This window comes from Gavia stellata, chromosome 15 (genome assembly GCF_030936135.1).
Source record: "Gavia stellata isolate bGavSte3 chromosome 15, bGavSte3.hap2, whole genome shotgun sequence".
NCBI lineage: Eukaryota > Metazoa > Chordata > Aves > Gaviiformes > Gaviidae > Gavia > Gavia stellata.
In genome coordinates this window covers 3,080,049-3,102,481 of record NC_082608.1, presented here as the reverse complement: position 1 = coordinate 3,102,481, position 22,433 = coordinate 3,080,049, and the positions used below count along the sequence as shown (strand labels likewise).

Below are 22,433 nucleotides of genomic sequence, written 5' to 3'. Positions count from 1 at the left end.
AATACCGCAATATTCAAGTTAAGCAGACACACACACGAACTCTTAATTTCTATACAAAGGAAAAAGGCACACATGAAAATGGGATCATATGCACCACGTGTTTTATTAAAAATGCAATTGTACTTAACGTTGTATCAAACAGTTTTATCGTATGGAACCAAAATGATGGACCAACGCACGTGTTGCCAATGTGCAGGATCTGTATCAAACCATACATAATTCTAACCAGGACACCTGCTGAGATGGGCTCTGACACAGCCCAAATCTCTCCGTTCCTCTGGGAGGGGAAGGTGAGGCACTGCGCCCAGCGAGCTGGCACACTGCTGCACCCTGAGCACCCAGCCCTCTGCAAGGAACAGCTTGTGGTTCAAATAAACACCCTTGTCCAGCCCTTCTCTTCTTGCCACGCTGCCATCCTCACCTTCTCCCCCCTGAGCTCCCCTATTCTCTCCTCTCTTTGTTATGGTGATTCAAAACTGCCATCAGTGCCCCCCACCCAGTCCTAACCTTCTCATAGCAGTAAGTCCTTAAGGCTCCCCACCAGCTCCCCTAATGCATCAGCACTGGACTAAGCCGAGCTGTTCCTAAGAGCAGCAAATCAAAATATCTCAGAGAAGCGAGCTACAAACAGCTGCAATCACAAAGGAAGGGCCAGGAAACCCAAAAGAGCTGCTCCACATTATCTCCCCGTGCCCTTCTTCAGCTCTGCCTCTCCCCAAAGTCAAACGCTTTGCGCTCAGCCCATCAGCAGCGGCCAAGATGCAAAGCTGCCTTTAATTTTTGCCTGTTACAGAGGAACTTTTCAAGATGAGGGGACTGACCTAGAGAAGTAGCTGGGCTGTTCAGAGAGCACATTTCAGTTGCTTTGACTCACCGGAGTATTACAAGTGAAGGTGGGAGTCGCTGAAGGTGTTAAATCCCTTTGGTTAGCTGCTGACATCCTGCGCTAAGTCGTGAGGTGCATGCTATAGCAGCAGTCCTGACCTCACACTTCGGAAGAATTTCAACTGAATATGCAGGATAGTGGTAGCATCTGCGTAGCCATTACCCAAATCATCCCATGAAGAATTTATCTCCTCCTGCAGCTAATCTGGAGCCTTTATTAGAAAATTATTAACTAAAATTAATTTAAATTATTAGCAGGAGTGCTGTCATATTTTAGTAACAAGCATAAACATGCACACCATCTCACTTCAGAGATCCCAAAATTCTCCAAGAGCACCCTGAGGCAAGCACTATGCAAGGTCATTTTATATTCCAAAACTGAAGGATGCCAGAGGAGGGAGAGCGAAGTGCTCTACCCTGCCTCATGCAGCCAGGGCAGGAGAAATGCGAATGGAAAGAGGAGTCCCATTCCTTATGCCCTGCATTAACCTCTAAGCTACTTCAGGGTAAGCGGACTTCCAATGCTTTTCTGTTGAAGTACCTTAGGGCAGGAGAAAGCAGCATGAGAATTACGTTGGCTCCTTTTACTGCAGATGCTTCTTCCGTTCTGTTGTGCAATATTCAAACTCTTTGAAGCTTGATCGATTTTAACGATACCCAAAGGCTGACATGAGCGTAACAATCGCATTTTTGAACGCGATACAGAAGCCACGGTGTTATTTACCATACTTTAAAGACTTCCCTTCTCCACTTCGGGGCAAAAATTTATAATATGCTTTCATGTATCTACTAGGAAACCGACTGCAAGTTATGTTAGCTTTTATATTGCTTCTTCGGAGAAGGTACTCTATCGGCTGTAAAGGAGAAACACTAGTCAGGTACTTCAAATATAACATCTGAAAGTCAGTAAAATTAAAAGGACTAATAGATAAGAAAAAAAGCGAAACCATCCATGATTTTATTACAAAAACACCCAGCAACTGTATTTAACACAAAAACAGTAACTGAGAGTCTCATTTTATTTTTCTTTCAGTGTACATGCTCATTATTATTCCATTTAATTTACAGAAGGGCTATGTAAAATGAAATTAAAATTAGAGAGGAAACAAAAGGAAGGTTGAGGCATAGAATTTTCTTAGCAAGCAATGATCACAGGAGACAGCACAGATTGAACAGGGATTCAACAGGAGTGACACCTAGGGATAAAGGTAAACAGTAACTTTTTCCTCATCCATTAGATTCTCCATGGGGCTTTTTTGTTTGTTTTAGCAAAACAGTTTAGAGTATCACAGTATACAGGAAGACTAAATGGCAAAGAACGTCTCACACACACACACCACATTTATCCCTGCTACTGGTCCAGGATCCAAAACTTCAGTTAACATTCCATTTCCTATCTCTCATTCATTGATAAACTATACAGGATTACACTGTACATGGAGTTAAAATTACAAAAATGTCGTATTTACAAAATCTGTACACACATAGTAAAACTCACAAAATTGTCATCTATGTATCACAAGTTGCTACACCAAAATATTAAAAATGGGATAAAATTATACATTTCTCTTGTCCGTTTTTAAAAAGGGTTCAATATTTCAAAGACAGACCACCTATTTCCCCCAAATAAGACTGGTAAGAGAACTAGAAACCTAAAGTATCCTCCTGGGATAAAATGTCGCGAGCAGCATCTCCCAACTAGAAAGAAGCCTATATCCTGTCTGCTGGGGTGGGGTGTGCAGTTAGCATATATGTACAGAAATGGTGAAACTACAATAAGGATGTCTTTGGCTAAACCTTTGGCATAAATTAAAATTATACATCAAAAGTTACAGAAAAGGTTTTCTTGGTGATGGCAGAGCTCAGGAATTTCTGTCCGAGGTACCATTATATACAGCTTTTCTTTCTCTCAGGAAACAGAGTAGGAATAAAGGATTTTGGAGCCGAGGCAAACGAGGCAACGCTATTTCTTCATTAAATTTTTCTGTAGTACGAAAAATTGTATCAAACCTTTTCACTAAAACATAACTCAATCCTAGAAACAACCTCTTCCAGAATTTTTTTTTTTAAACTGCTTATGAAAAAAATTAGTAAACCGGCCATGGCAGAAGAAAAATTGTTTCAGCATACCAAGTACATATTAGTGCAGGAAGGTGGATAAATTTGATCCACTGTATAAATAAGCTTTATGCGCAGCGTACATTAAATAACCATCACACCCCACTCACACCCAGTACACAGATGCTCCTCAGTGAAGATAAACGTTTATCAAGTAATTAAAGTGTATGTAGTGCAAATGTTACAACCAAGTATTATGCACATGCTACTTGCTTGGTTTAAAGTTACACGAAGATGTGGTGCCTGAAATCATGGACATATATACATCCTTGTCACACTTGGTACAATGTCCTAAGCCACAGAAATACCGATGTGTTTATATCTATATATACACACACACGTTTTCTTAAAATGTGACCACCACATCAATACAGTAACACAAACAGACTAAAATCAATACCTGCTTCCAGATGCTCCAAGGCTCAGAAAGTTTGTGCTTCTAACTCTTGCAGTCATTACGTGCCCCTCTTCCATTTCCCCCTTCTGCCAGCTGAGAAGGGGGGACAGTCTCTTCAGGTCTGTGCTGCATAGGATGAGGGCAACGGAGAGGAATAAACGACGGCACAGGCACCTAAGCTGCTTTCCTCCATCAACAGTTCCATGCCCCATGATGAAGGGTTGAGAGAATTTCCCCTCCACACCGCTCCTGGGTGGAAAGGCTTATTGAAAAAAAAAATCATAACGTGCTTTCCATATTACAAGTGGCAGCAAATCAAGGCACGCTGTACTAATTTCGTAGCATTGAGATTAGCTGACTTTGCAGGGGATGCTCACTGGGGAAGGTCCGATGTTCTCAACTGGCTGCTGGGCCGCGTTGGGCCATACAGAGTAACAGAAGCTATGTGATTATTCTGCATCACCTGCAAAAGGATGGCAGGGAAAAAGGGAAATTAAAAGAAATGTACACCGAACAGGAATTCAGAAGAGTGAAAATGGCGAATACGGAACTGATCTGCCTGAAAAAAGAAATCCCAACAACAAAAGAAAGCAACAAGCTCTTGGCTAGGTCCTAAAAATGGTCTCTAGATTTCCACGACACATTTAAACACCAGCATGCTCCACCACTACTCAGAGCCGAGTGTGTGCATCTCCTGCTAGTATGAGTTCTAAGTGATAAACTTGAAGTCTCAGCTTTAACGTGCAAATGTACAACCTCAGAGAAGGGAAGTTGCCTCTCTCTGCCAATAAGCTCTAAAAATACAGCCACCCCCAAGTGCTGGCTTTTCTTGAAATGGGAAATCAGAAACCAGTAGTAATAATAGCAAACTCCTCATCTTCTCCTCTTCAAACAAATATGAAAGTTTTTCTCCTAACCTCAAAGATCATTCGTTGCAGTCCAAAGCAAAAAGTTGACCCAAATGGGTTAGTGTTGTTCGGAGATGACGACCTGAACAGAAAAAAAAAAAAAAAAGAGATAAAAAATACAGATGTGTAAAGATCAGGAACTTCGTAGGGAAGAATAACCACTCAGTAATATAAGGTAAATCGTGGCATCTTTATCATGGCTTTCATCAAAAGAAAGTAAATCTACGTCATACAACACCACTGCCAAGTGAGCCAGAGGATACCTCTGCTTAATGCCACGAGCCGTTATTAATACTCAGGGACAAAGTAATCAAAAAGTTCTAACAAGCTCTACAGGAAAACTCTTTCACTAAACTTGAACAGGAAGATCCTTGAAAATAAGCAGATACATAGGAAGAGAGAAGCACCACGTAATTTAATACAAATTATTCTTGTGCAAGATCCTTTCCCACTCTTCAAACTGCTTTATTTCTCAGCCTTTACCAAATGTATTTACTATATGCTATTAATTCACTGGTTTTATCATGTTATAAAATTACCCTCTAAGACGCTGAAATAGAATAATCCAGATTTTATTAAACAGTATTTTTCAAGATGAATGTACCACTTGTCCTTCAGATATTTCTGATATTTTTGGATCATATATACAACAATAGCAGACTCCTGCTGACTGCAAGGGATTTTAGATTACAGCCAACCCCCCCCTAGAAAATATTTACCTTTTGGCCTTTCTTGTAACTGGTCAGTTTCTCAAGTTGCATGTCTAAGACATTTGAGATGTGCTCAGTAAAGCAAACTGTGGTTGAACTACTCTCTACAACACAGACGAAAAATAGAAGGGCTCCATGTACTCACTATTTCACCCCAGCTTTCCTTTACCTGGCTGCTGCTCTAACGATTTCATTGGAATAAAACAGGAGTAAAGGGGAGCAAAGGGCACAATGATTTGGAGGGAGAGGGAAATCAAACTCAAAAATCATACGAAAGCCTGACAAAAATACTGTTAGGTGTATCTGAAATTGCTGCAGTATTTTCACAGAACCCATGACTTACACTTGTCCCACGATAAATCATAGTTTCATATCATATCATAAAATGATAGCACTGCAAGCAGGTAATGCCTGTTTAACCCAACACCCAGCTCAATCCCTGTAGGAACAGAGCAAGTGTAAGCCCACTATTCTATCTTCAGTCAGCCTAAAAGAACTGTAGAACAACTATGTACGTTCATAAAAGCAAGGCTTCCTCAGGCAGATTGCTATCATATACACACTACACACTGTGCTACATGATGTCATGTTGCTGAAATGCATGTGACTAGTATAAAAAAAAATCCACACTATTTATTACACATGAACAGAGATACTTCTTTATATCCTGCCTAGCTCTTCTCCGGATTTTACAGTTCAAGGAATTTTGAAAATTTCATTCCAAAATTTTCCAAGTTTTCATTCTGCATGTCAGTCCATTTCTTCTGAGAGCAGCTATCTAGTCTTGTTAGTGGCCAAAAGAGTCTGAAACTATATCAGCAAAGCAGCCTAAAAGTAACTAGTGCAATAAACACCCTTCCTCTGCCTAAATTCATCCTCTGTTATCAGCTCAGTCCCTGCAAGGAAAATAGAGATCTTTACCTGTGAAGTACCACTGGCTTTTCTACAGGGTGCCCCAGAAGATCCTGAATACTGTCCCACTGTAAATATATCAAAGACTTTGTGTTAAAATGAGGCACGGGCGAACTCTTCTTTTTATCTAGGAAGATAATTGTGTACATTGTTGTTTGTGACATGCTCATTTGCCAAATAACACAGAGGTTGTATTTACAGAAGTATTTTGTGACTGAAGCCATACTCAGTAATGGAAACTATCCATTACTAGGGCTAGGAAATCCTCTCAGCGTTTATTCTTATTTTTTGTCTCAAAATAGCTTTGAATTAGAATTATTAACACAAAAAAATTCTATGGGTCTTATCGGTTAAGTGTAGCTAGGAAGTCTTGTAGCATTTCTGGGACACCTCAGAGAACAAAGCAGCTGTCAGAAACCTCAGCAAAACATTCCTCTTATATACCTTTGCAGAGGGGAAAAATAGCATCACTGCTACCTCTCCCAAAAGCCTTTCCTTGATTTAAGCGACAAGTTTGGAAAAGAGGAAAGCTGCACTATTTAATGACTGGGAATGTCCAGCAGTTTTCATCACTCTAGCAGACTTAATAAGAAGCTGCAGTTTCACACACAAGACCGAAATAAGTCAAAGCACTGAAGGGTGTAAGTAATTCAAATCAAAAAGCAAAGAATGGCAGCTTCCAGCTTGCTGACTCCAATTTTTTCTTCCCAATATGGGACCCAAAATTCACCAAGGAAAGTCTTCGTTTGGCACCCCAGCAGCCAAGAGAGCAGCACTGACCCTGGCTGAACATTAACTGTAGAGACACTAACGAAGACAATTTTTGAGAAGTTTTTCAACTTAATGTAGCTCTCAAACACGCAGCAGCGACTGCCCAGTTGGGAATTTCATTTCGGTAGTAAGGCTATACAGTTTTCAAGGAGTCTGCTGTCATCAGGAGGTGTCACACCGGCAGTGACGTTTTTGTAAGGCCTACTGCTGAGAAACGCCCCATTACTGGCACGCTTCAGAAGAAACTGGAAGGGCACTGGACCCTCTTGGTTAAATACTAAATCTCTTCAAGAGCTACGTTAAGTAGAAAAGCCCTGTGAAAATGTAGAAATATCTCTTCCAGCTAACATTGAGCCACCACTGCTACTGCTTTCCCATATCACTTATTTTACTGTTCTATTTCTACCTGCAGCGATCTTAAAATGCAAAGCATGCAATAATTTACTAGAAGCGTGCTGTTAACAAATGCCTTCAATCCTTAACAAAAAAAACGTTTAAACCACCAAACATACATTAACTTTTGGCTTTCCATTTTTCTACTTCGAAACATGATACAACTGCTATTATTTCTTCAAAGCATACTGCAAATTCAGCATAAATCATTTAGGTGGTTTAAGAAAAGAAGAAAAGCATTCAGTTCTGCACAGACTTACCTTGCTATATGTTGTACATGTTTCGGTCTGTGAATCAGCACTATCTATGAAAGAAAAAACAGAAAAGCCTTTATAGTTCATGCTTGAACAGTCTCCCATATAATCCTTTAATTTGGGAGGTTAGTTCAGATAGCAGGAGACATACAAGCATGAGATCTGTTCATATACAAATTGACCAGCATTTACTAGCAACCAGAATTGTCAACAGCATTGATTAAATGCCACTTAAGGTGATTAAACAAACCTAATCAAATCAGCAAGTTCCAAGTTCTAACGCTATGTATGTTTAAGCTGTAATCTTACATACAAGAACGTCAGCGTAAAAGGAACTACATTTCTTTGCGCTAGGTTAACACGCGTGATCAAGAGAGCACGATGTGCCACTCAAGTCCAAACACTCCACGGCACTTGAAAGGAAGTTGGCTAAACCGACAGCTTGAGACTCAGGAGCTAGCAGGGCTGAAATCAGCTAAAATGCCACTCTTTCAAAAACACAGAGAGCTTGGGTATTAAAGTCCCCAGCATCATCCTTGTGGAAAAAGGTAAAAAGTATCCCTGGCCAAAACCTTAGCCAGCATCCAGTATTGCCTGGATAATCAAAATACACACTCTCCCAGTACACCTGTGAATTCTTACATAAAAGAAGTCTACCTCGATCACTATGATCTTCAGTCAAACAAGGCTCCCCGTGCTTTCTTGAGATTACTTACATGCACAGGGCTGGGCACATCTAAATATCTGGTAGAATTTAGCACTACTGATTATACATACACATTTTTTTTTTCCAAGTAGAGATTTTCAAGTGAACACAACAGACATACTTTGTCTCCAGCACACAGAGCCAACATATTCCGGATGTTTGTTCTCATTCCCAGCTAAACCAGTTTATATTAAATATCATGAATAAGCCTTTCAAGAGCGAGTTCAGGATTGAAGAGTTCAACAGTAGATTGGACAGACCAGCTCAGACTAACACTGCCTTACAGATTTCGAGCCTCCAGGTACAAGGTAATTCATTTTAGCAGAGTGGCAGCATTACAGAACATTACTGACGCTGCAGCTAAGTATTCATATGATCCAAGTAAGTAAACATGGTAATGTAAGTAAAATCAGAGAACTGCTGAACTTGTCCTGAAGTGTCTTTTTCACTTAAAAAATAGAAACCCAAACCCCAAATTTCTCCTCTGTCTCAATGACGTTCACTGTTAGCATGCTCTGATAATGAAGGATGCATTGGAAATGAAAACTGTTCACACCTCCCCTTTGAACATTGCGTGGTACGTGCCCCCTGAAGCAGGACTACTGATGAACTACTCACCTCGCTTAATGACTAGTGGAATCTTGAATTCACAGCGATGGTAACTAGAAAGTGTAAATCGTAAAGCCATTAGAAAACAGAAGACCCAAAATAAACAGCATAGCACAAACTTAGGGCTTTTAATAACCAGTTTAATGAAAAGTCACACGATAAATAAAATGAGAGTCTCAATGCTAACAGATTAAGAAAAGCTCTCATTTCTATTTTCTACATAAAAAAAGACAGCAGCCCGGCAATGTCCTAACATCATTTTCTAAAGGACACAGAAGGTCCTTCAGCACAAATTACTCTGCTGTTACACAGAGTGGATGGAGAAATACTCAGCTTAGAAACAGTATGACAGATTTCTCTGTCACTAATGCCAACTGCCTGAAAACACATTTACTTTAATCAGACATCCAATCACTTATTCCTTAACTCATATTACTCCCCTACAGAGCTTACATTTAAGAAGTGTTGAAAATATGTTCAGAAGCATGAGAGAAAGTTCTTTTTTTAATCACTAACTGAAATGTCAGGAAAAATCCAGCAGCCTACCCACCAGCAAATGGACACTCTTGCTAATACAAAGTTTGCCTCTAGGAAGAAAGTTTGCACATTATAGCTGGACCAAGAACTACCTTACCTCATTTACTGCTTTAAGACATACTTGACAATATAAAGGCATTTAAAAGTAAAAAGAAAATAATAAAAAATGTGCTAATAATGGTGGCTGAAACCTCCACAGGTTACCAGATACACCAAAAACACTTGGGAAAAAATACTGGAATTCTAGAAAGGGAACCTAAGATTTCCTTTGTAGGTGTTTTAAAATACTGTTTAACAGATCAGTTCTTTACACTCACATGTTAAAGTTGTAATGACCAGGATAATTTGTATGCAGGACAAATTTCTTCACCTTGTGAGTGTTTGCATCAAAGAGAATATCCTATTGAAGAAGAAACAGACAGACATGAAGCAATTTGAATAGAGGAAGGTGGCTTTCCCCAAACTAATCTGAAATTAGTTACAACAGTACCCGTCTGTAGTGATATGTATCTATCTCACTGGAACAGAATGAAACTATGAAAAGTAGTATTTGAAAATGAGACTATTTGTAAATTCAAATAAACACACATTTCCTCCAGCACTCAATCACAACTGCCGTTTCATTTGCTAACGTTGGCAAGTTTTCTAAGGTCTTGTTCTTCCACATATTATTTACAGTAACGTAGACTAAAGCAAAATAGCTGTAAGGAGGGACAGGAAGGTTGAACTACATCCCATGATTTGGCACAACTGATACACCTGTCTCAGTTCTGGATTTCGGAAACAAGAACTAGTATATCTATGCAGCAGGCATGGCAGAAGGAGAAAACCTAAGAGAATGCCAAGACGCAAACACAAAGAGCCCTCCCTTGACCTAGTGGCGAAGCATTGGAAGAGGCTGCCCAGGGAGGTGGTGGAGTCACCATCACTGGAGGTGTTCAAGGAACATGTGGACGTGGCACTGTGGGACATGGTTTAGTGGGCATGGTGAGGTTGGGTTGATGGTTGGACTTGATGATCTTACAGGTCTTTTCCCACCTTAGTGATTCTGTGATTCTGCCATCCACTGGTGGAGATGATAAAACGTTACTGATTGAGTTTGCAAGTGCTAGAGAAAAGTCAGTGCTGTTCTTCATATCCAGAGATTCCTAGGACAGCAACAGACTGCAAAACTCTTGATCCTTCCCACTGCCTTTGGCCTTCTGAAAGGACTGCTGTCTAGCTAAATCAAAACTTTATGGGAATTTGTTTATGGAAGCTTCCCACTCACCACTCCAAGTGTGAAATAATTGAAGAAGTAGTCATTGCACTTCGATGGGACCTGCTTATGGGGCGAGGGTGAATGGATTTTCATCTGCAAGAAACACATTTTTCAGGTGTATTTAATAACGCTCACAAAGATGAATGCCATTAACAACATCACTACATTCAAACAAATTGCCATAATCTCATTTGAAGCCCTTGTTCAAATATGTAAGATACTGTGCTTCATGACAGGTCCATCAGCTGCTTGCAGCAGCACAATGACACTTTTATCTGAAGTAAAAGGTTTACTCATATGCTGCTATGTAAAAACATTAGGAAAGGATCAAAGTATATGCCCTAAAGTTATTTTACATAAAATATAATTAAAAAATAGGTAGTACACACTTGCTAAGGCTCATTTGGATTCAAAAGTGCTCCCATTATTATCAATTTTTAAACCAGTTAAAGTGATGCAATTTATTTTTTTTTAAAATGTAAACAGATTTGCATCTATTTAGCTTAAAAAAGCTTTTTAAAATCAAATTATGTAATAGACCAGGATGAACCATTATATGCAAGTGAAGCACTCATAATTTGTGCTACATGGAAGTTTAACTTCACTGGCCTCGCAAAACACAGACCCCATGATTAAGCCGAGACAGCACTGAACAGAGACAAAGTCCTGCATCTGAATCAATTCCCTCACCTTATCTTCGGACTTGTAGAAGACTTTGTGTGGAGACCCCAGGGTGCTCAGCACATCCTGGCACGAATCACCAAAGTACACACAACGCTCAAATACCCGCATCTTGGCATCGGCTAAAACACCTGGGCCACAACCTGAGGAATGGAAAACAACTCAAAATTCATCCTTCCTGATCAGAGAACACATCAGCAAATCAACACCAAAAGCTTAGCATTCCTCTATTTATCACAAACCAGCTGCATTCTTTAGACAACAGTGCCAAACTAAATTTAACCCTTTATTTTGCAACAGCTTAAACAGTTCTTATCAAAGTGATGTATGTGCTGACTGTTGCACAGATCCCATCTTGACCTCCAACTTCAGCAATGCTATCTTCACTCCCTTGCCATTCACGTGAACGTGACTTGTTCTCCTAGTCAGTCTCAATTTGATCAGCTGGTTATTAGCAGTACATACCAGGAACTATTTCCGTCCTTAAAATATTCTACTTTAGCAACTAGAGACGTACCTCCAGCTAAAAAAGTAAAGCCCGTGAAGTGAAATCCCTCATCCGTATTAACTGTATCTATCAGAAAACACACATTCTTTACTCAAGATTCCCGTAGCTTATTAAATCAATAGCAAGTATGTTCCTATGCATGCTAAAAATAGATCTTACTGAATAGCCATTACATAGATGAATGGCTGACATACGTTTCTAGATATTAAGAAACGGAAAGATCTTACAGTGTGTGAGCCCATCTGCTTTCAGGAATGCAGCATCTTATGTTTACGAGAATGCATGTATGCATACACAGCAGTTAGAGCACATCCTGTATTTTGCAGTAAATACACATTTAGCTTTTCTCACTATACATTATTCAGGTAGCCAGTTACCCAATAAAATAAATCAGAAAAATCCAATTGAGTCATCCTTCATTTCTTAGGCAAGAGTTACTTCAAATTAATACGCTTGCAGAGAAACCTGTGCTAGAACACCAAGGCGTGTTCTACAAAGGAGTTACTGCAAACTTTAGCAAGAAAAAACCAGCACATGTCCAAACTGCCTCTCTGCAAGTTTTAGTCTGAATATTAGTGACATATTTTAATCGTTATTTTATTCATTCACAACGTTTTCTTTAAGCTGCATATATGTATTGTTAACTAAACTTGACACTCTACCTTAGAAGTGTCCAATTTCTCAAAATCATTTATATTACTATGATGTTATAGCTAACTCCTTCCCTAGAACACGAGGATATATGTTCCCTGGCCTAGGCAGCTCTCCATTATCTTCCTCTGTAAAGAGAGAAGCAAAGTAACTTGAAAACATCTGCCCCAGTTTTATTCATAATTTTTTATTCTTCATCTTAAGTTTTCTCCTTTTCAACTTTTGCATATTGGGAATGTGTTCCAAGTGTTTCCTCAATATACATACGGTTAGTAATCAGAAGAGGTCAAAAGCCGAGCCTGCTAATGAAAGTTGTTAAAAACATCTCAGTATTTTTTCTTAAAAACATTGTCAAGTCTCAAGTTACGGTGACTGAACAAGGCTCCTTTGCAGTCAGCATATCTTTCCCTAATTTCTAAGCCCCGTCCCCATCTCTGAAAGCACACTCAATTCATCAGCCTCTGTCACTTTCACTGCTGTCTCCTACAGCAAATGAAAAGAGAATTGAATTTAAAGCGCAGTCTAAGGCTGCCACATCGATGTAGTCTCTTGCTGGCATTTTTAAAAGCCTTCCAGAATTAACCACAAAAATATCGACATTATACAGCTCACTGGAATCTCGGAAAAAGCACATGTACATAAGGTTTCTCGATTTCTCATATTATTTTCAGTGATGTACTTGCATCTGTTTTATTCTACACATACACCTGGAGACAAATTTCATCTCTGCAAACAGACTCTAAGGACTTGGAACTACGGAGGACAGGGCTACAGTCCTCCGTGATTTCTCCAGGGCTGGGGAAACACAGCAGCAGGCAGGCTAACCTTCACAGCGTTTTTATTGGGCTTTGTTTCCAATAGCGCAAAATAAGGTACACAGAACACTTTGGATCACCTGTAAAAGCATCACAAATAACCTATGCTTATTTTATACAGGTTTATCCTTCTTTTCCTGAGGAAAGCAACCAGTTCAATGTTCTGAGTGTCACTAATACCTGCAGTGAGTAGGCGAAGCCGTAAACCTGAGGGTCCAGTTCCATCTCTCAGAACATCAACGTTCTCAGCATACACATTACCAAGGAAACAGCTGAGGGGCATCAAGGGAGCCCTGAAACCAATCAGACAAAAAATGCACATAGGATTCCCTTAATCTTCAAATTTTTCATGAACAAGCTGTACCAGTTCACTGGAACAGAGCACGTTAATTTTGACAAAGTTGCATTTAACTCAGACTGAAGATTAAAAATTTTATGAAACACGAGGCTCAGGAAGTCTGGGGAAAAAGGAATAGGAACAAGGCAGCACTCAAATGCAGGACCTTCACTATTCATGAAACAAACAGCAAGTTTCAAAGACTCCAGAAATTACAGAAGCTGTACCTAGCCTTTGGATACCTCCTGTGAAGACGTATCATTCCAGACTTCTCTCAGGGAAAATGGAAGTTGTACAGTTTGTAAAGATACCTAACTCCTTGAACAAGGCATATCGCCCAAATGCAGCAGAAAAGCCTTCTCTTGGGGTGCTCTCACTGCTCTTAGGAAGATGCTCCATAGCCCAGAACATGAATTCAGCTTGTGCAGGTACACCACAAACAGTTGTTCTGCTTTACTGAGACAGTTCTCATCTTAATTCAATTACAATGATATTTGAGAAAACTGTAACAGCCCCAACAAAGATATTTTCAATGGAAGGGCTGCTTTTTTGTGTGTTAGTCTGTATGTGCTATGTAAAATTCACTTTTCTTATGTGAACTTCTCCTTTGTGTGAATGACATGAGCTGAAAGTCAGGCTTTGAGCTCTCACACACACACCCCCCCCCAGAGCCCCACGTGACAATCAGTGCTTTCACTAAAGCCCACCATGTCACAGATGGGCACAGACAACAACATTTTTCTGAAGTGCACTTATTTCTAATTAGGAGACAATGTCTGCATAAACAAGGTTCCCTCCCTTCTGAGCAGTAATCCACAGATGTGTTAATCTTCTCCTAGCATTAAAACACAACTGTCTCCGCAAAAACTACCACCTCATCAGTTTGGGTATTTATAAGCTGCAAGGAAGAATTTACAGTTGTTCTTTCAAATTTTCCTTGAGTAAGGAACCCCAGGAACAACGTTTTTAGAAAGAGCAAAACATCAGATGTTGTACAATAAATTACTGCTTAAAAGAAGACAGAATACAATGCCATAGAAAACATTAACCTTATTAAAACACAACCATTCCATTAGTATTAAGGCATGAAGATTAGTTTCCTCAGAGTGGTTAAGTTCAGTCAAGTAGCTGATGCATATGGCTTAAGCCTGAAAATACTTATTTTATTACTTTCGTATAGCGAGAGAGTTTAAGACCCTTGGCAGGATGCTACCATAACATACAAAGTACTAACACACCACAAAATGACTGACTGCCTACCCCAGGTTTGATTTGTCTAGGCAGAGGTCATTAGCACGCAAACAAAATCTAGAGTAAGAACAGCCTAACTGCATCTCTTACTAGATTCACTACATTTCCTCCTTTACTTAACAAATTCATTTCAGGTCAATTGAATTAGCCTACTACAGCTGAGCCAAGCTGATGTTATAGCAACATAAAAATCAAACCAATATTTGATTATATGAGGACAACACCTACGGAAATTTGAAAGAGGTTGGTCTCTAAAGGCATTCTACACACTACCGAATCCATAGAAGACCCAAACTGAACTAAAAAAGTATATGATTATATTTAGCATTCGTAAAACCCTAAATAAACGAGGAAGAAAAAGTATATTCTGAATGATCAAAACAGCACGACCAGCTGTACTTACTTGGTATCCTGCAGACTGTTTCCATTGTAGATGTACATACGTTTCACAGTCGCACCATGTGGAATTTGCAGAGAGGCTAGACCATGGGCAAAGTTAGGCTGTGGATATACAAAATCATTCTTGTTACATGACACACTGGACACTTCAGGTCAAAGCTGTAAATTACATTAGAAATACAGTACGTGCTTACCAATTCAGGTAAGTCTCTAGCCAAAGACAAGGGCAAAAAACAACAACAAAACACCCTTCTAGATGGTGTTTCTTTACATTACACCACTCCTGGATTCCCAGGCTGGGGTGAAATGCTCACTATATTTATCTACCGAAAGATGGCACTAGTCTGACAATTAGCCATGGTGTGTACTGAGAAGTTTTCTTGGTTTGATCACTGGCAACTAGCAATATAAAAGCATTTGTACTGATATGCTGTATTTAAGTTCTAAGAAATTGGCTATCTTAAAAGGCAGAACTTCTTTTTCTCTCCCGCTGCTTTAATTTCAGCCTTTTAACACTTTCACTGGTTTGTAAAATGCCTTTATCTGATGGACAGAGACTCATTCATAAAATAGATTTTCCAGTCTCCTTATCACCTCATTCTTACACATACTGTTTTGAAAGGGATTTTGAGTGTTCTCATCAAACAGAAAGCGTGCTAAGGAAGTCAGATTCATTCTTCTAGTGTGGTAAGAGCCTATTTCTTTCAGCTCTGAAGATGACAGGACCTTCTTCAAGACTGTCAACATACCTTGCTGGCACCGGATAGAAAAGAAACTAACTTTGTCACAAGCAGTCAACAAAAACAAGATGCACAATATGCAACTATTATCCTGGTCTACTTTAGCAGGACATCACATAAGGTAAACGCAAAAAGTTATTCTTGGGGTAAAAAAAAAATTAACCCAGAGCAATGACTTTCACTGCTGTAGGTATTTAGAAGGGAACCTCCACTACTTAACAAATCTAGAGATGCCCCGATTTCAATAGTCCTTCTGAATTTGCCCAGAACACGAACACCTCAAAACACAGCTTTCTAAAGTAGTCAGACTTTAGATTACTTTAACATACTTATGCCTTAGCAACAGAAAAGTCTCCTCTAGAGCCATGGAAGTGCCTGGGCCATACTCACCTCATTTCTTAACAGGAACAGTGTGAGTAGGTTTTTGTGTTCTCCTCACCTGCAGTTTGTTACTAACTATAAAAAAACCCCAAAGTTTTCTTCAGAGTTTTTTCATTTCCATAAGCAGAGATTACACTGCTTTGCTAACTAGTTTAGCATTCCTGTATGATCCTCTCTGAACTTGAAAGACTTTGACATCTTCAAATTTCATTTCACTCTTCAGTCTTTCCTAATGTTCCTCCCTGAAAGGCTCCACAGTCATCTTCCCTGTGGACTGCTTCGTACAACTCCGCTTTCTAAACTATCCTATTTCTACCTGTTTATAATCCTGGGGAGAATTTAGCCTTTCACTCTGTGCAAACAACATTTTACTAACCTCATTTGAAAAACTGGATGAAAGACTTTGAGAACGCAAAGTTATTTTCTCTACTGTTCCAGCAGCTACAAAGAACTGCATCATCCCCAAGAATCATGCTATGTCCCTCTTCAAAGCATATTCGCACCAAGCATTCTGTAACTATCCCTAATTTTCTTAGTTAACTGGACCACGTACCAAAACAAGACACACAGACGCAATGGCTAAAATTTATTCTAGCAGTTTTATTTTAACATTTTAAGTCATGGTTGGACTTGATGATCTTACAGGTCTTTTCCAACCTTAGTGATTCTGTGATCTTTTAGTTTCAGGTGGGACTGCAAGGAGAAGGGAGTCGGACTTGATGATCCTCACGGGTCCCTTACAACTTGAGATATTCTATGACTCTATGATCTTTTCAAATCTTCAGTATAGCCATTGACTTTCTTAGCAGCTCGGCCATTTCATTCATAAATGCCCTGGGAACTCTTGCACGAAAAGCAATTACTCTTTGTTGGGACATTCTTTCTGTTTGGCTTATTAGGTTTCTATTTACCTTCCAATATTTCCAAAACCCAAACGACCTTCACCACTGCTAAATAGTAACTTCCCCTGGTTACCCCCTGTTCTCTCACACGTCAAAGCACAACTACTAAAGTACTAGGTTGTGACATAAAAACATGTGTCATCGTGTTGGTTGATTTCTCCCACTTTGCTTTGGCTCTTTTGATGCTCCTTTTTAATACCATACAGCACACATTCTTTTTAACTGATAAGCCTAGATAACACAACTGAGAGCATTTCCATCCTCACGCAAAACAAGTTATATGTGCACTTTTGTTAGCGTAGGTGGAAATCACAGAAGACTTGATCTTGTTTCCACTATAGACAGTGATTTCCAAAGATTTCAGAGAACACAGTAATATGTTCAATTATTCAGTAACTCATCTGAACATTTGGTGAGTATGCGAACAGGCATTACAAGTAAAGCTTATTCATTTAGCTTTCTAAAAGCACTCATGCTGAAGGACACTTAAGATGAAAATGTGTTTTATGAACTCTACCCTAGTTTAGTTGCATAATCACTTTGATGAGAATCAAAAATATCTGATAGAAGAACAGCCTTCCAGTAGATTGCTTAATATTTACGTATTTGCATAGAGCGCGCTCATATTTTTAGAATACTCCTTTCAACAACAGAATTGCTACTCCCAATTCATGATGCAAGCAAAACCTCCAAACATATGCCTTCTGCTAAAAGGATGAAAATTTTTAACTTTGAAGTGATTACGTAGCATGAATAAGAGCACAACTGAGGAGTTAAATTCCTTCCAAATTACTGGTTTCTTTTGCTCGCAGGTGAGACACGCTGTAGGTGACATTTTGCAAGTACTGTAGAGGCAAAAAGACTATCCATTAACTAAGAATGATTGCTGACCTCGTACTTCGGAGTTTCAGTCCAGGAGTCTAACTGAAAAGAAAACGATAGTCCTCTGAAATTGAGGTGAAAGAGTTGCTCAGCTGAATTATACACTAAAAGGGAAAAGAAAGCAAAAACAAAGTTACAAAAATAAACTAAGAGTTCTTCAGATCTAACAGCACTTTCAGCACCTCACTGAATTTACTACATCTCAAGATGCAGGAGGAACACAATTACACAGGACAGTAATAGTTTTGTTTTTAATTTGTTGCAGTAGAAACATAACAATAAGAGAAACCTTAGATTCGTTAGAGTTGCCTGTGTAAGCCTGTAGGCACTAACCTATCCCTAATGATACAATTATACAATATGACACAATCAATTATACCTTAATATCCCTAAAGTAGTTTAAACAGCTACTATTAGTACAAAACACTATTCATCGTTACGTGAAACACTTGTACAATATTAACCAGAAAGTCTTTCAGACAGATGTGCCCAGAATGCTGATAAATTCCCTATTTCACACCAGAGGGAAGCACATTCCCGAGTGGGAGCTCACAGGCACCTCCCCGCTGCTTCCACCTCTCCTTCCGAAAAGGAGCTCCCTCTTGCACACCCCAGTTCAGCTACCTGCGTTCCCCAGTAACATGGCACAAGGAGGAAATGTTTCAGACACACAGGTCCTAGGCCATTTACATTGGTAATTAAAAATAGTATCACCAGAAACACCAGCCGATGGGTCAGCTTTTACGAAGAGCAGTAATAAATTAGAACACACACAGACTTCCAGCTGTCATCGCGTCACGAGATGTCCTGATTTATCGCAGTAAATTGCACATCATCAACTGTAAACAGCAATAAAAGTCATCCCAGTACTTACTCTAACAAGACATACTGTTTTGTGAGACTGTGGAAAACTTAAAAACAATCCCAGGAGACTGGGAGCTTGGGAACAGTTTTGGGATTGATGCTACCAAACTTCAGCCTGTGCCCGGTTGCTGCTGGGGGGAACACGGTGTTCTTGTAACACACAGAAGCCGGCTCATTTGCAAAACGGTTTGAAAACAGCAGAGGCGAAAAACAATAAAGAAACACTCCAACAAGAGAAGCTGCTTTCTTCCACTTTGCCAAAGGAAATTGGTTCAATATTCTCTTTTTTTCTTACAATTTTATACTTAAGATGACAAAGCACAGACAGAAAACGCGTATAAATATATATTACACACACAAAGTGCCTTTCAAATGTTCAACTTGAGAGCCATGTCACAGGATATCTGGACAAAGCCAGACCACCCAGGACAGAAAAATAATGCTTGAGCAATAAGCATTAAGCTTTCAAAAGTCACCGTTTGCCTTTTCTGCAGAATGTGCTGGTTAAGAGCATTTTCCCTGCTTGTCACTCAAAGGAAAACGTGTGGGGAGAGGGAAATGTTTTGATCTGCAGGAAAATTACACAAATCTCTCTCATGTGATAAATTATGATGCATCTTTTCCAAAGCCCACAGCCAGCTGGAGAAGCGTTTTTCCCCTAGTCATGCCAAGTGTGATATCTGATTATATAAATCGCATCAGTTCCCATCCCCTGCAACGTTTGTTGATGTTTAAAGGGCAAGGAATGTTTTTATCCTGAAGAAGTCTCTCATGTCTCCCTCGAGACCATATGTCACAACCCCGTGACTGAACAAGGTAAGCCTTTTTTTTTTTTTTTACTATTACTATTATTTTAAATTTATTTACTACACAGGTACCCTGCAGAATAATTCCGTTCAGAATTGCTGATAGAAGCAAAAAGACTGCTTCTGTGCTGCTGCACTCTGGGTGAGGGAAAGGGAGAGAGTTTGCCTTCCAGGAAAGCAGCAGTGTGACCAGCTGGGAAATGTTTCTGTAGAGCAGGACGGGACAAAGCCACCGACACCAGCAAGGCTGCAGAACAGACACAGTCCTGATAAAAGCAGAGGCAGATCCAAAAGTCAAGTCTTCCTGGTATCAAGCTCAAGATTTTTCTGGCACCTCAGGGGAGCTCGGGCAACCTCTGAAATCTGAGAATTACTGAGCTAGAAGACAGGATCTCCTCCCATCCTTGCAAAGCCACTGTGGCAGGAGGGAAGGATGGTTTTTTTCCTTCTACCTTGTGACTTCAGTTCAATCCCACAGCCCTTATCCATGCTGAATGGCACTTCGGCAAACAGCCACATCCACGAGGACTCAGAACAGGATGTGATTTCAACAGAACCACTGGCAAGAGCAAGCGCTTCCCAGCAGGAGGTCAGGTCAGAGGATCATGGAAATGTGGGATAAAATCTTGGCTTGGATGAAACTATTGACCTCTAAAGTGGTCATATTTCAAATCAGCCCCATGACAAAGATACTACAATTGTTTCAAACTAACATTAGCCAAAAAGCAATGAAGCTGGTTGCAATTTTCCTGATGACTCTTCTTTTTTAAAACCACTGATTTGGCAAAACCAAACCTGCTCATTCAAGGTCTGTTTCAACACAAAACCGTTGCTAACCTTTTGAAATGTGTTTTGAAACTATCACTGTATCCTGTCACAGGAAAGTTCTGCTGCAACCACCTTGGTTTTAAGAGAAAGACAACATTTTGTTTGAAATTCTAGCAGAGGTAACACACAAAATACTTTTGAAGTTTAAAGGGCTTGCATTGGGGTTTTGGAGGAGTATTGGTACAGAGAAGAAAAGGGATGGTTATGTCACACTTTCATTCATGAAAACTGGCATTTGGTACTTTTGTCACTTTAAGAAGAAGGTCTCTCTTCCCATCTTTCTCTCCCCACCCCAGCTCAAATTTTTGTGGGACATGAAAACACCGTCATCATCCCTCCCACATGCCGAGTAGTATTCTGGGGTTTTTTGCCTTTTCTGTTTCAGAAAACGCAAAGAAAAAAAGAGTTAGCAAAAACTTGCATTGCGTGATACAGTTCAAACTGTTCATGAGAGGCAGCTTAACACAGAGCATTTACTTCTGCTCAGCAGGCTGTTAATGGAAGATACTGAATTTCCAGTGAGGAAACTGAATAAGCAAATGCACTAGTGAAATGTTAATAGAGGCCAACATTTTAATAAATACATTTTCATATCTACATTTCACTGCATGAAAAGATGTATGAAAAACCATCATCAGATGAAGCAAGTGTGCAAGTTTTCTTAATTGAATATGATAGGCACACAAGATCTGGCAAATTCAGCACCAGGACATGTGGTGCCAAGCTATGTTTTTAAGTGCTTGCATACAAATTTATGTAGTAATAGAAGATGTTAATCCTATCATAAGCAATGCTTACAGCTGGGTATGTGTTTTTATGGTTCGTAATACCACAATTTTGCAAGCACTTCACCTCTAAATATTTGCAAATAAACCATTGTCACAGAACAAGTAAAAATTACAAACTATCAAGGATATGGAACACCTTTCACTCTTCCTAAATTCTACATAAGCTCTTGTACTATTTCCATAATAGATCTAACTATAGATCTCAGAGTTTCTGCCTAGAGGAAATGTTCAGATCATGACTGAAGTGAAGTTTAAAAAGGCCAGTTCTGGTCCTTGGAGTATTATGGCTAGAAATCCTCCAAGCTTCACTTATCTCAATCTGATATTCATCTACTACAGCAGGCTTTTATGCAATGATATTACTTTAGCCACATGACCCTCCACAGTTAATAAATCCTGTCCTGTAATGTGCAAGAGATTGCCTGCAGCGAACAGGGACAAAGACTGGATATGCAATCGCCATCAATCACAAAGAATTCTAGCCTATTTGGGATCAGCCTGACTACCACAGATGGACTGGGTTAAGCTAAGAATAGAAAATGATGCTCTAAAAAGGGTATCTTGCCTAGATGGAGTTAATCTTTCTTGTTATGCCAGTTTGCGGCTCCATTTCTTGAAGGTTCCTGAGCAGTTTAATTATAAAATATCCAGTTTCACCACTGGCTTATTTTCATCACCTAACAGACCCCTGAAATAAACTCTCCATTTTCATATGTAAACAAAGAGCTTAGAGGTAGTATTTTTTTTCTGCTACAGAGGTGGTGAACAGCCAAGTAGCTGTGCAAGAGTCAGAGTGGGTTCAGCCAGGTTAATTAAACTTGTCCTGCTTCTGGTCATACTGCACGTAAGCTGGCTTCACACCTCCCCAGTGCTCCCAGAAACAGGAAGGAGGCGCCGGGAGACGCAAGCCAGTTATACGCAGGCTCAGATTGATCCTGTCCTAGCAGGGGTATAACCACGTTCTCAGAGCATGGAGCCTGGCTGACTCCACACAGAGATCAGCTCAAATGTCTGTATGTTCATGGTATATTTAACCCCTAAGGACACTTGAGAGCTGACCATGCGTAAGAATGCATAAAAACAACAGCACCAACAACGAAGCTCACAATTTTCTGGTACTAGCAGCTCAAAACAGATTA

At 39.7% G+C, this 22,433-nt stretch overlaps 1 protein-coding gene across 2 annotated transcripts in view; it reads right to left on the bottom strand.

Moving 5' to 3' along the window:
• Positions 1-1,853: 1,853 nt before the first annotated feature.
• Positions 1,854-22,433, bottom strand: part of PHAF1 (phagosome assembly factor 1) — a 35,166-nt gene continuing 14,586 nt past the window's right edge. For both annotated transcript variants that reach the window (XM_059824836.1, XM_059824837.1), the window contains 11 exons: positions 18,018-18,112; positions 15,108-15,205; positions 13,297-13,409; positions 11,152-11,285; positions 10,471-10,554; positions 9,518-9,600; positions 8,673-8,716; positions 7,355-7,398; positions 5,940-5,998; positions 4,318-4,390; positions 1,854-3,863 (listed from right to left, as the gene is read on the bottom strand). In XM_059824836.1, the coding sequence (XP_059680819.1) occupies positions 3,774-3,863; positions 4,318-4,390; positions 5,940-5,998; positions 7,355-7,398; positions 8,673-8,716; positions 9,518-9,600; positions 10,471-10,554; positions 11,152-11,285; positions 13,297-13,409; positions 15,108-15,205; positions 18,018-18,112 (917 nt within the window). In that variant the 3' untranslated portion in view covers positions 1,854-3,773. The remainder of the gene's footprint in view (positions 3,864-4,317; positions 4,391-5,939; positions 5,999-7,354; positions 7,399-8,672; positions 8,717-9,517; positions 9,601-10,470; positions 10,555-11,151; positions 11,286-13,296; positions 13,410-15,107; positions 15,206-18,017; positions 18,113-22,433) is intronic.